At 36.4% G+C, this 13,085-nt stretch overlaps 3 protein-coding genes across 4 annotated transcripts; 1 reads left to right on the forward strand and 2 right to left on the reverse strand.

The window, feature by feature from the left end:
* Positions 1-485: 485 nt before the first annotated feature.
* LOC116131522 lies at positions 486-6,072 on the reverse strand. Its single transcript, XM_031417167.1, is given in 14 exon segments — positions 486-654; positions 1,232-1,466; positions 2,058-2,136; positions 2,138-2,158; positions 2,974-3,348; positions 3,432-3,493; positions 3,945-4,017; positions 4,399-4,523; positions 4,655-4,732; positions 4,976-5,047; positions 5,131-5,204; positions 5,290-5,389; positions 5,477-5,564; positions 5,670-6,072. Coding segments are annotated over 13 exon segments (1,428 nt in total). The 5' UTR covers positions 5,750-6,072; the 3' UTR covers positions 486-654; positions 1,232-1,265.
* Positions 6,073-6,455: 383 nt separating this feature from the next.
* LOC116131537 (uncharacterized protein At4g37920) lies at positions 6,456-9,854 on the reverse strand. Of its 2 annotated transcripts, none has more exons than XM_031417184.1 (6): positions 9,634-9,854; positions 9,000-9,358; positions 8,684-8,855; positions 7,947-8,191; positions 7,249-7,436; positions 6,456-6,952 (listed from the first exon to the last, which is right to left on the reverse strand). In XM_031417184.1, exons 1-6 carry the CDS (start codon positions 9,761-9,763, stop codon positions 6,793-6,795), a joined length of 1,254 nt encoding a protein of 417 aa, XP_031273044.1. In that variant the 5' UTR covers positions 9,764-9,854; the 3' UTR covers positions 6,456-6,792. The 2 variants fall into 2 exon arrangements, with proteins under 2 accessions (XP_031273044.1, XP_031273045.1); XM_031417185.1 differs by having other exon boundaries at positions 9,000-9,330; positions 9,634-9,730.
* Positions 9,855-10,064: 210 nt separating this feature from the next.
* Positions 10,065-12,319, forward strand: LOC116131485 (pentatricopeptide repeat-containing protein At4g18520, chloroplastic-like). The gene has a single exon (XM_031417128.1). It carries the CDS (start codon positions 10,114-10,116, stop codon positions 11,974-11,976), a length of 1,863 nt encoding a protein of 620 aa, XP_031272988.1. The 5' UTR covers positions 10,065-10,113; the 3' UTR covers positions 11,977-12,319.
* The last annotated feature ends 766 nt before the right edge of the window (positions 12,320-13,085 follow it).

The raw sequence follows: 13,085 nt of genomic DNA on the forward strand, positions 1-13,085 counted from the left end.
ACTAATAAGGATAATCATTAGAACTTTTATTTAATCGATAATTCTAATGTTTTAAAAAATTAATTGAGATACTCATAAACCTGATTATCCAAACACCCCTTGTCATTAAAAAAAATAAAAAAAATTATATTAGGTAAAGTAATGGTACTTTTTTTTAGATTTGATTACTAAAACTCTTAAATTGTATCAAAGCAAATTAATATTTTGTTTTTGAAAAATATTTCCGAATTGAGAGCGTGATTCACAGCTACTTTAACTCATTTATCCTTTAGTGGTCCAAGTAAACAAAACTCAAACTTGAATCATATGATCAAATGACTGGAATAAAGGCTACTAGAACCCTACACAGCTGCACTAAAAAGTTCTCTATGATTGATATGGTGGGTATTGTCAAAGCGAGAAAGCCAAAAATTAAGAAAATCAATTAAAGAAACGACATATGTATAAACAAATCTTATTAATCTCTATCATATATAAGATTTAACTAAACTTCAGGAAAATGGAATTTGTATTATAATTATATATACTCATATATACACAGCTATTGAATATTGATCATATCTATTTACATGAAAGATGAAACTAGAAGTTAATTCTCCACGGCCCCGACTCGCCTCTGCTTTAGTAAGTGCTTCTTCTGCGGAACCTAGTGACCTAAAACACAAATGAGCTTTTCATCAGTCAAAGGATACAGAGAAACCCAAGAAAGAAAATAGAAAAAATCCATAAAGAATTGGATTAACGGATCACTAGGACCTTATGCTAACATGTGCAAAAGCATCTGGTACAAACAACAAAACTACCACGATACGCTAACAGTTCATGACGAGATCTATCAGCTTTTTTTGAGAAAATGAAAAATGATGGGTATTCCTTAAACTACACAAAACATTAATTTTCAAGCCTATAATCCAGTTTAGAGCTACATAGCTTGATGCAATATACATAGACACTGAGTTCTACTAGATGCACAGTGTTAAGAGGTTGCAACTCCATATTGTCAGTACATGGCCCGACTTAATTTAACTGCATAAGTGTGTGTGTGACTGTATATACCAATCACAGGAAAATGAAAACTAGAATCAAAGTTGGCAGAAATCAATGAGACCGATATTCCTGGACACCGTTGAAAAAAATCAAGGTTGATTCCTACACTATCAAATTAAAAAAGCAAATGATAGTACCCTCGTGCACCTAACTTATCTAAAAGGAAAAGATTATAGGTGATTACTTACAAAATGTAGGACTATTGGTGGGGCACCGGATCATTTCTTTGTGGCATCAATAAACATGGCTCGAGTCCAATGCTCAACATCCTCAGTTTGCGATGGTGGAGGAGGAAAAGTAGGACGCTCGACAAAATCCCATCCATCAATAAGACTTTCCATTTTTCCAATATCAGACATCTCAGTGGCACAAAGAAAACTGGCTGCGGAGCTTGGGAGATTGTTATCGCTAAAGTTTTTCTGTGAGGCAAAACAAGCACACAAAAATCATCAAGTCTTCTAAGAATGCAACTCATTTGAAACCTAATCTCATATTATCCCCTCATAAAAAAGAATCCTATTATTCTAAATATTACCCATCCTAGTTATACAAAAGATTGGTGAAACAAAGATAGCATAAAAAAGAATTGAACGTCTGTACCATGTCACTAAATTTTCGTTGAATGGCAATGCTTCCTTCTCCATTGTCTGTCTTAATAGGTTCTCTTATAGGTATGCATATATTGGCACATTAAAAGAAATTATAAAGCAATTTAACAGGCAGCATCATCAGTAGCAATTCAGGCTGTATATAAAAGAGTATCAACAAGCATAACAAAGTTGATTTCTTTTAAAAAATCCATCTAGTTGCCACCTGAACTTTTAACATTCTTCCCTCCTCCCCCACCACCACCAATATATATATATATATATATATATATAAGAAGCAGAAGACAAAAATACAAAAATAAAAGAAGAAAAAATAAAAAAGAAGGGGAATTTTGGGTATCAAACAAAACAGTTAAATACATTAGCTAAAATTTCAAAATTAGTTAAAAGCCAAAGTCATACCGTCATGGGCAACATATGCGCACTCTCCAGTAAAGTGGTCGATGAAATAACAGAATTCATATTCCACACTGATTGTTTAGTTGTTGAACTGTTTACATGACCTGAAAATTGAAAGATAGTGTCATACCCAAAAGCATCACAAATTACATGAATAAGTACCACTCTCCCGAAAAAAAAAAAAAAAAAAAAAAAAAGTAAAATGATTATTTATCAACCATGACATTGTTGTAAAGTTTTGAAGGATCCTAATACAGATGCAGGTGAAAGGATAGAGGATCCAACATATTAACCATTCTGCAGATGGTAAAGAAGACCTTGGATGACTTCTGAAGCAAAGGCACTTTCAGATAGGCTTGAGAAACAAGAAGAAACCAGTGAAAATAGCGAAAGAAACACACTGTATTTGGCTGTTCAATCTCAACCCTATTTAACAGATTGAGCAAAAGGTAGAATCATGCTAAGGCAAACATGTTCAAGCTCTAGTTGCCATAAGTAAGAAAGTGGCATCTTCTGAGCTCATTTCTTTAAACAAAAATCAATTTCCGTAAAAGAGTTCATTGAAAAAACAAACAGCTGATTGGAAAACTTTCCAGCTTGGGAAATGAATGACTGAAAATGCAAATGAAATAGTTGAGTAAAACTACAACTTAATAGCAGCAAGATGAATTTTCATGGCCCAAGGCATCCAACAAACTAGCATTAGCCATGTTCCAGTGACTAATATTGTAATAAAATACTCAAGAGAAGTTCAAAGTATCATCCAAAATTTACTTAAATGACTTTCATCTTTATTTTTGTCCAAAAGTTAAAATTTGCTTGCTGTTGTTCTAAAATTTGCACAAGGTAGAATTCAATTGTGGGGCAGGATCATAAATCACATATACAGAGGGGAAAAGAAAGAAAGTGGAACGTGTACCTTGAACAAGCCATTTTCAAGGAAAACACAGATCGAATTTCCTTAGATGAAGATAGTGTCACCAATAACTTGGCAAATGCTTCAAAAGTAGATGCTTCAGATGGAGGATCCAGACATAGTGAGTTATAACAGTAGGCTGTTATGCATGCCACACTTTTCTTGAGAAGAGAAATCCCTTTCTGCAAGTCCATGTGTGTTTCAACAGAATGTGGAGATGCAGCAGTATAATTGAAGCTACTACTTCTAGAACAATCCAGGTTGGGCCTTTTCTCAGATTCCATTGAAGTAACACCGAAATTACTTGAGCTTTTATCCCATGCTTCTCCACTAGTAGAACAGTAATTTTGGCGTGGAATAAAAAGGGGATATTCATTGCTGCACAGAACAAAATATATTCAGTCCTACAATCTAATATACAACAATGTAGCTTCATCAAATTACATTCCCAGCCAATATACCTTCGAGAGGATGGGCGTGCATTCCAATAAGAATCCCTTTGCCATATTCTTGAGCAAGAACCCTGAGGAGAAATTACAATATAAACATAAAAGAAACTAGACAGAAAAAGATACATCAAATCTGGTGCTTTTTTCCCTTTTTTTTTTTTTTTTTGTGCGTGTGAAAGTGTTTCCCTAAGAATATAGTTTGCAGTAACAAGGGCAAAAAAATTAAACATCTACCATTTTTCTTTTTTCCTGAAAAAAATCTTGCAAAAAACTTATAAGATGCTCCCATGAAATTTTTATAGCATGCTCTAGTGAAGGTTATGAGCTATTGCCTTCACCAAAACTATCTCAAAAGAATATTTTCTTCATTAAAGTCCTGTGTAATCATCAACTGTACTTTTAGTTGTATTGAACAATTAGTCCATGTGGAGGCTAATCACTAAGAAACCCAGCGAATTTGAAAGATATTTGTCTCAAGTTTAGAAGGATTTTTAGCCATTTCACACAAGGTGCATAAGTACTCACCGCAAAACCTGAGTTATGAAGAGCAGGAACAGCCAAATTGTGAACAACAAGATTTACAAGTTGCACCATGTATCTGTTCTCCAGTCACAAGGATTACTAGTTAGTGGTCAAACAGAAGAACATCCAAGCTAATTAACCAACAAACACATAATTTTAACATGAGAATTTATAAAATACACTGTCAAGAAGGTATACATGATTCAATCTCAGCAGGGCAATCTAATTACCAGTTCTCCAGTAACACTGATTATTTTTCTTATTCATTTTGACACGAAGGTTCAAGCACAAGATTGTATGCATGCATCAGGAGGAGAATCTAATTACTAATTTTCCAGTTACACCAAATTTGTTTTTCTTATTAATTTGGATATGAAGGGACAAACACAAAATTTAGATGTATGCATGTCCTTGTGCATATACATACGTAGTCCTAACAGAAAAGAAAAGTGGTTACCCCAAAGAGGCAGCTAGCTCTTCTGATGGAATAGAGTGTGGGTCAAGTCCTCTTGGTAATCGTGCACAGCAAATCTGATCATATTGACCACTCTGGCCATCTCTTACTTCTGACTCTTTGGTCACCTGAAGAAAAAAAATTAATGTATCTTATTTGGAAGCACCATAACAATCACCCTGGAAGGCCACTTAGATGCAATAACTGATCTTATTTGTCACTAGAAGGTATCACAGCCCATTTATTTTAAAGGCCTTACCCGACGTTGTGGGAACAATTTGCATATCTGTTTTATAATCACAGACTGTTTATGCAGAAGTTCAGAGAGGATTGCCATCTGCAAATCCAGGAACAATTAGGCAATAAACATGGTATTTAGGTGAAAAGAGAAAAACAGAAAAGAAAAGAAAAAAAAGACATTCTATATGATCAACAAGAAGAAAGAACAATGAGGATACAAATACATGGCTATAGTAGTAGAACATCACAGACAAACAAATGCTCCAAGAAACATGCAATTAAAAGATAGTGCACAAAATAAATATCAGCATCTAAATGAAACTAGGATAATAGGCCTTACATGCCCCAAACTCTGAGTGCAAATAAGGTTAGGATAGAACTTCTGCAGTTGTTCTGCACGATTCTTTTCCAACTGCAGAGTCAAAATGATACACAAAACATCTCACAACCTGATAATCAACGAAACTAAAATGAAATCAAGGACACAACTAATACCATAGAATGAGTTGATTCAAGCACAGCATATTTAGCTTTTAAATCATAAGATCTCTTCTCAATCTTTGACTTCCCTGTAAGAAAGTAAAAGTAAATCAACTTTTAAATCTAATATCAATGAAGCATAACAAATTAGGAGTAGCCAAACAACCAAACAACCTTGCGCGAGTTGCTCCCTACTATGCCGTAGCTTCTCTCTCAAATTCACAAGCTTCTCATTCTGAAGCACTCTCCAATTCATTTGATCATCCGCTTTCCCCTAATGAAACATAAAAAATCCTAAGGTCATAACCGTGCTGTCTAAACAAAAACCATATGAAAACGGTAGGCAAAGCACGATTCAAACCTTTGCCACAAGAACTTCAGTCAATCTCGAATATAATGCATCCCGACGACTCTTTAAAGATTTCAACAAAGTGTTGCACTCGTTTAATCTACACGTTACATTACACGCATCGTTTTACACCAGCAAACAAGCAAGCCTAAATCAATTAAAGCATTTAAAATAAGCTTAAACATCAAGGAATTAACAGAAATACCTGTAATTGACACAAACTGCACAAATAGAGGCGCGATTCGAATTCTCGCATATGGCGCAGTTACTGCTTCTCTTGTTCATCGTCGAATTTCCTCTTCAGAAAATCAATCGATAATTTAAATGTTTAATTGCAGCAAAAAGAAATTGAAGGAACTGAATCTCCTAGAAGAGAGAAAATACCACAGTTGAAAGGAGTTGGCCGGAGACGGAAATCGATAATGGATGATTAACGGAGATTCATTATCATTCACGGGAAACTGAGATGGGATGTATTTATATTTAGATATGGTTTACCATACGTGAAACTTCTGCTCTAGTAATGTAAGGCATAAATTATATGGTTTATTATTTGTTCTCGGACTCTTTTTGTGATAAAATTTGAATTTGGGGATTGCCGGAACCAAATCAATTTTAAATTTTGAGAAAATTGTTTGGGTACCCCGGAAAATTTTACTGTGCAGTACCACGTCGTTTTTGTCTTTATTTTTGTTTCCTTAAACGACATGTCGTTAGCCTTGATATTTAATAAGAATTGTCGTCATTCAGTATCTCTGACTCGATTCCTGTAACCGACGACTTGTCGTCTTCTTTAAAAGCCTTTACATGACTCGTCATTCCTATATCATTGAATTGAACTGGTTACCATCCATATTTATGCCTTCAAAAAGAACATACATGATTTATGTTCTCATCATGCAAATCACCTCTTATTAATAAAAGACGATTTAGGATTAATGTCTCCACATCAAAGAGAAGAAAAAATATAAAATAAATAAAATCAGAACCATTATTCAGAAAGAACATGTAGCCTGTGAATGATAAAATATTAATTGAGAGAATACATATGATACAAGAAACTATGATAAATAATATAGTTTGATGCTTCAAATAGAGGGCCTGCTTTGTGTTGTCAAAATTTCTAGGACGCTAAACTGAGGAGAAACCAAGGGTACAATACAAGAACTAGGGAGGTTTCCTCTGACAGTTTCTCGGTGTCACAGATGCAACCGCACAGAAACGGAGCTTCTGAGATGTTAATTATGTAAAGCTTCGTGTATTAAGGTTGTATGTGATTGAATTAATTCAGAAAGTGCTTCTGATAAGTATTGATTCTATTGTCATCATCACATAAAATGCTTTTCTACTAGCTTCCTCAGCTCCTCCATCTTTTCAATGATTCTAGGATTCATTAGGTCCTTGGCTTCTCTCATAAGAGTGCCTTCCCGGCTGAACTGGTAAGCATCCACCAGAGTCCTCATCAATGTGTGGAGCTTTTCTGGGGTCCTAGAAATGGGGAGAAAAAAAAAAAAGTAAGATTGTTTGTCTGCCAATATTGCATTAAATGATGTACAAAATAACCAAGCAATTGAGCAAGAAGGTAATAATCTTCCATTGGAAAATAAAACTCTTGATAACATTTTCTGTGTGTCCTTTCAAATAGAGAAAGCCCTACAAAACAGGCAAGAAGTGGATGTTCCAAACGAAGGAACCTATATTTAAAGGCCTGAATTCAAAATCCTTAAGGAGAACCATTATTTTGACACAGATTAGTAGCGAGCGAACAAATTTCAGAGACTTACGTGTATAGGTTGTCCACGTCTTTCCCTTCAATTTCTTCTCCTGGGGTAAAGGCATCTTTTAGAGTACATAATCGCTCCGCTGGATCCTCAATTGTAAGAAGATACTTTAAAATCCTAACCTCTTTAGGCATATTCCTCTGGAGGTTACCTCTTGCCGTCAAATATAAATGATACAGTATGTCTTTTACCTGTAACACAGCAAACCAGACTAGGACAATTAATAAGGTAGCAATTCAGCAACTCAAAGTTAGACATTACATACTTCTAGTCATCACATTCAAAAGGTAGTAACTGAAACCAGTCCAAGACTCCATGTTCTTCGTATGTCTGTATAGAATTCTTTAGACAAAGGACCACTTGGACTATTCTACAGTTATCCAAGAGTTGGTTGTCATTGTATGATAGCACCTCCACAATATCTTTCACTTCTTCCCAACATGAACACAAAGTTTTCTCTCCTCTTCCTCTTCCATGCAGGTTATTCTCTGTCTCATTCCTTCCCCACAAAATTATGGAGAAACTTAATTTCTGGAGTTACAGGCATATATTCTGCCATATTTTACAGGAATGGTTCACACAATTTAAACATCAAGAAACTTCTTCTGGTCTCAGCATCATAAAGCCATGAACACATGCATCTAATTATAAAATAATTGTACAAAGAGGGAGCCATTTTCAAGGACCAGTGGTCACTTTACCTCATCTTTTGTCATGTCTGATTCCTTAGCAGCTGACCAAGCTTTAGTGATCATCAGCACCAATGCTGAATCAAGCTGATTTTTCTCAGCCAGATTATCTATCTTTCTGCAAGCAGCCTCTATAGAAGGTGAATTGATAATATCTTGGAACTTCAACTCAGCAGCATTGAGTGCTTCAATGCTCTCAGTTGCAGTATCATAAGCTTGTACAGCAGCCAAGCACATGTTCCCCAGCTTCGCTAAAGCTGGTTATACAGACACAAAGGCACAGTTTCACCTTTTATCCACCAGACGAAATAAAAGAAATGACGATTGTATGCATGAATAGAGTATATGCATATTAAATCACATAACAATTCAAACATGAATAATTACTGATTTAAACAAGCAAAAAGTAATCCAACATTTAATATGTGCTACATAATAACCATGTAGTTATGTAGAATAGGCAAGAAACTTCTCATCCGAGTTGATTAAACCAGCCTAGATTACATATAGACAACTAAAATAAAAAATAAATCATACTTGGAAGACGACCTGTTCATCAATTTGCTCATTCATTACAAGTAGACATGTTCACAGGTATATAATGAGATGGTCAAAGACTTCAGCTTTTGTAATTCCCCTTATTGTCAGAAACATGCCATATACACACTTAGGCATATAATAATTTTAACACATTTGAGAAAAGTAAAAATTAATTAAAATAGCATCCAAAAGAAATCAACTAGTCTCACCGTTTTGCTCTGTTGGATTTTCATAATATGATTCTGCTACAGTGTGTAGATGCATAAAAAATTCTTTAGTGAAATCTTTACGGCGTCTAGAAACAATTTGACTTATTTCTTCTGATGGTGCTCCCTTGATGACTTCAAGAAGCTCATTGTGTCTTTGCACATCTTCATCAATCTGTGCAATAGAAACTTCCCATGAGCTAGCAAAACAACTAGAAGACACACTTAAGACAAAACCAGTAAGCATATCATGCCCCTAAATTATTAAAACAAATTCACAACAACAAAACTGAAGTTAAAAGTTCAACGATTGAGCCACCTCTTTCAGCTTGCGTCCAAGCCGAAGAAGTTTATGCTTAATTCCAGGGTTTTCCTCAGCATCGGCACGGTCCTGACAACGCTTGAAGAAATGAGAGCGTAGATTGTTCCATTCCTTGCTGAAAGCAAGCAACCTTCGCCAATCAGTCGGAGTGGGCTTATCAACCATGAAAACCTCAATGAGTTTGTCACATACTTTAATCATTTTGCCATCATCCAAGCTCTTAGTACCATCCTTCTCTTCACCATCTCTTGTAGGCTCCTCATGAATAGACGTGGTTTCAGCAGTTGTATCACCAACAACAGCAGCAATGGGGGAGTATCGGCTAAGCCTGATTGGATTAACAATAAAGGGACGACCTTATAAATCAAAACAGTATTTAATTAGCCACTGCCCATTATTAATTCAGCATAAATGTAGTAAAAAGGAACCTAAATCACTCCTAACTAACAAATATCGAGTAGAAGATAGTAGCACAAATATGAAGAAACCTAATTAAATTTATCCTTTTCAGTGAGTAATAGATTCCGAAAGTGATTGAAATTCATTCTTAACATTCAAAAGAAAAATTATACTACGGGAAAGTATGGACAAGAGTGGAGTAAATGAAAGAACGAAAAAGGAAGATACTTACATTTAAACTTATGAGAGAAACAATGAATTGGCTTTGAATTTCTTATTGACGGAAGAACAGCAGTCTTAGCTCGAGAATTTGTAAAAGGGAAAAGGTAAGAACCCTGTAACGTCACACAACCCAACTCCATCGCACCACAGGAACTCAGTGTACTTTCATAAATTAACACAAATCACCTTATTTTGAGACTTGATTGATGGGTCAAGCGTGTTTAAACGACTCCTCCTGATTTTTGGAAGGAATTTTTCCAATAGACCAAAATATCCCTGTATATGTCATGTTGGAAACTACTTATCGTGGCAGTGAACGACGTCGTACGCATCTCATGCAGAGGAAAGGGAAAATGGGACAGGAGAGTTAAAAACTAAAGCTGCAGCACTATATCAAAACCCAGGAGCGAAGCTGAGTGTCTATTAAAATTTTTCCATCATCATCAAAAAACGGTTCCTTCTTTCGCGGGAACTTTGAAGCAAACAGGCGATGCTCTCATTAACTTTCTTTTCGCCATACATCACTTTCTCTCCGCAACCTTCACTTCTCACCATTAAACCATTAAAATCTCCAAAAGACAAACATAACTCAGAAACGAGAAACACTGGTTATCATAACGACCGCTCAAGTTTCCATTGCTTTTCTAATAAAACCCCATCTTCTACCTCCCATTGTGACAACTCAAGCGACATTGTCGGTTTTCAACATAACCCAGATGCCGATTCTTCGGATACAGGCTCCGTGAGTCAATGCGTTGACTCTAACGAGCTTGCTGTTTGGCTTCAGAGATGTAATAGTGTAAAACAAGTTAAAAGAATACATGCTATTGCCTTAAAGTGTTTGAGTAACTCGGTGACTTATGTTGATAATAATTTGATTAGTGTGTATGTAAAATTTGGGAAACTAATTGAAGCTCGAAAAGTGTTTGACAAAATGCTGGAGAGGAACGTTGTTAGTTGGACCGCGATGGTTAATGGGTATTTGAAATTTGGTTTTGATGATGAAGCTTTAAGGCTCTTTAGTGAATCGATAAGAAGTGTGGTTCGAGCGAATGGGAAGATGTTTGTGTGTGTAATGAACTTGTGCAGTAGGAAGTTAGATTTGGTGCTGGGAAGACAAATTCATGCTTGTGTTGTAAAGGGTAATTGGAGAAACTTGATTGTGGATAGTGCGATTCTTCATTTTTACGCGCAACTTGGTGAATTGTCTTGTGCTTTTCGTGCCTTTGATGGGATGTCGGAGAGGGATGTGGTTTCATGGACGACTATTATTACTGCCTGCTCGCAACAAGGGCAAGGGGATGAGGCTTTTTTGATGTTTTCGCGAATGTTAATTGATGGGTTTTTGCCTAATGAGTTCACGGCGTGTAGTGTTTTGAAGGCTTGTGCAGAGGAAAAGGCACTAAAATTTGGGAGGCAGTTACACGGAGCTATAGTTAAGAAGACATATAACAATGATGTGTATATAGGAACTTCTTTAGTAGATATGTATGCAAAGTGTGGGGAGATTTTGGACTCTAGAAAGGTATTTGATGAAATGATGAATAGAAATACAGTTACATGGACTTCAATTATAGCAGGGTATGCTCGGAAAGGACTTGGTGAAGAAGCTATAAACCTTTTTCGAGTAATGAAGAGACGAAAAATAATTGCCAATAAATTAACTATTGTGAGCATCCTTAGGGCTTGTGGTCTGATTGGGGCTGTCCAGACAGGGATGGAAGTACATGCACAAATAATCAAGAATTGTATCCAAACTAATGTATACATAGGAAGCACTCTTGTGTGGTTTTACTGTAAAAGTGGGGAGTCCCCTACTGCATACAAGGTCCTCCAGCAGATGCCTCTTAGAGATGTGGTCTCATGGACAGCCATGATTTCTGGTTGCGCAAGTCTTGGTCATGAGTCTGAGGCTCTCGATTTCTTGAAAGATATGTTGGAGGAAGGTGTGGAGCCAAATCCGTTCACTTATTCTTCAGTTCTGAAAGCATGTGCTATGCTAGAAGATATTACGCATGGGAAATTGATCCACTCCTCTGTGAAGAAGACTACAGCATTCTCTAATGTGTTTGTGGGTAGTGCTTTAATTAATATGTATGCTAAATGTGGATATGTATTGGAGGCATCTCAAGTTTTTGACAGCATGCCTGAGCGGAACTTGTTCGCCTGGAAGTCTATGATTGTGGCCTACGCAAGGAATGGACTTTGCCAGGAGGCATTGAAGCTCATGTACCGGATGCAAGCAGAAGGATTTGAAGTAGATGATTATATCCTTACGACAGTTTATAATGCATGTGGAGATATTGAGTGGGATATGGAGCTTTCATCTGGATGTTGCTTGCAGTCTAGTTGACCTTTGCCTAATCAGAAGTTCAGATGATTGCTTGAACTGTTTATGAATGGATGATGCTTGTGCAGATCACAGATGTTCCATCAAATTCTTTCGTATATATCACATGGATTCTAGCAAATATAAAGGGTTGATCAGTTTCAAGTACCCCCATGTCCTCAGAAACCAGAATCGATCCTACCTCCTATTTGATGATAGCCTGGTACTGGTCTGTCTTACACAGAAGGTATGAAGTTAGTACACAGACAGGATGTCCTTACTCTTTTTGCTTTACTTAGAGAAGGTGGTTTGTCCGGCCCTGTTTCTTGGATCTGTAATATAAGGGTCCTAAGAGATCCTTTTGGGAATCATGAACGTCTGTGATCCATGCTAATAACATGGATATTGGATATAGTGCAAACCTGCTGTGTATCAGCTATGTAAATGGAAACTTTACGTTCATTACAAGTCAGAAAGATATATTGTATGCAAGATAGTCTTCCAACTTTATCTACTTTTCACGACATTATTTTGGTTCTATTGTCCTATGTAAAGTTAATACGGGAAAGTTACATAATCGGTTAGAACATGTATATTTTCTCAAGTTAAAAGAATTCATTCTGTGTACTAATATGAGATAAGCTCATTTTTTTTCCTCTCTTATGCAATTTCGGCAGTACCAACCAAATTGATCATCCGCATAACTATCGTGCCCATTCAGTGCAAATAAATTGCTAACTGTTCAAGACTTATAATCTGGGTAAAATCTTAATGTTGGGAGACAATTAAAAGGGTGGGGCTCGTTTGACTTGTTTCTAAGAAAGTCCATACGCAAGGTCCACACACGTTCAAAAGTCTAATCCAAATTCAGAAATTTATACATTTGCAGCCCACAGACTTCCCGCTCCCGGCTCCTCCCGCTTCTCCCGATATAGCTGTGGGGTCATCCAACCGGAGCACTTGAACGAAAGAGGATGTTTGGAGAGTTCACTTATGTTTTTGGTTGGTGCACATACTCGCTTTCAGCTATTCAAAATGGTCTATTAAGGGGCAACCAGCGACCACCTTGCAATCTCAAGCAGCCATTTGGTGCAAAAGATAAACGTTCACAGGTATAGTTCAGTTCAATGAGT

The sequence above is a fragment of the Pistacia vera genome, unplaced genomic scaffold, assembly GCF_008641045.1.
Source record: "Pistacia vera cultivar Batoury unplaced genomic scaffold, PisVer_v2 Contig234, whole genome shotgun sequence".
NCBI lineage: Eukaryota > Viridiplantae > Streptophyta > Magnoliopsida > Sapindales > Anacardiaceae > Pistacia > Pistacia vera.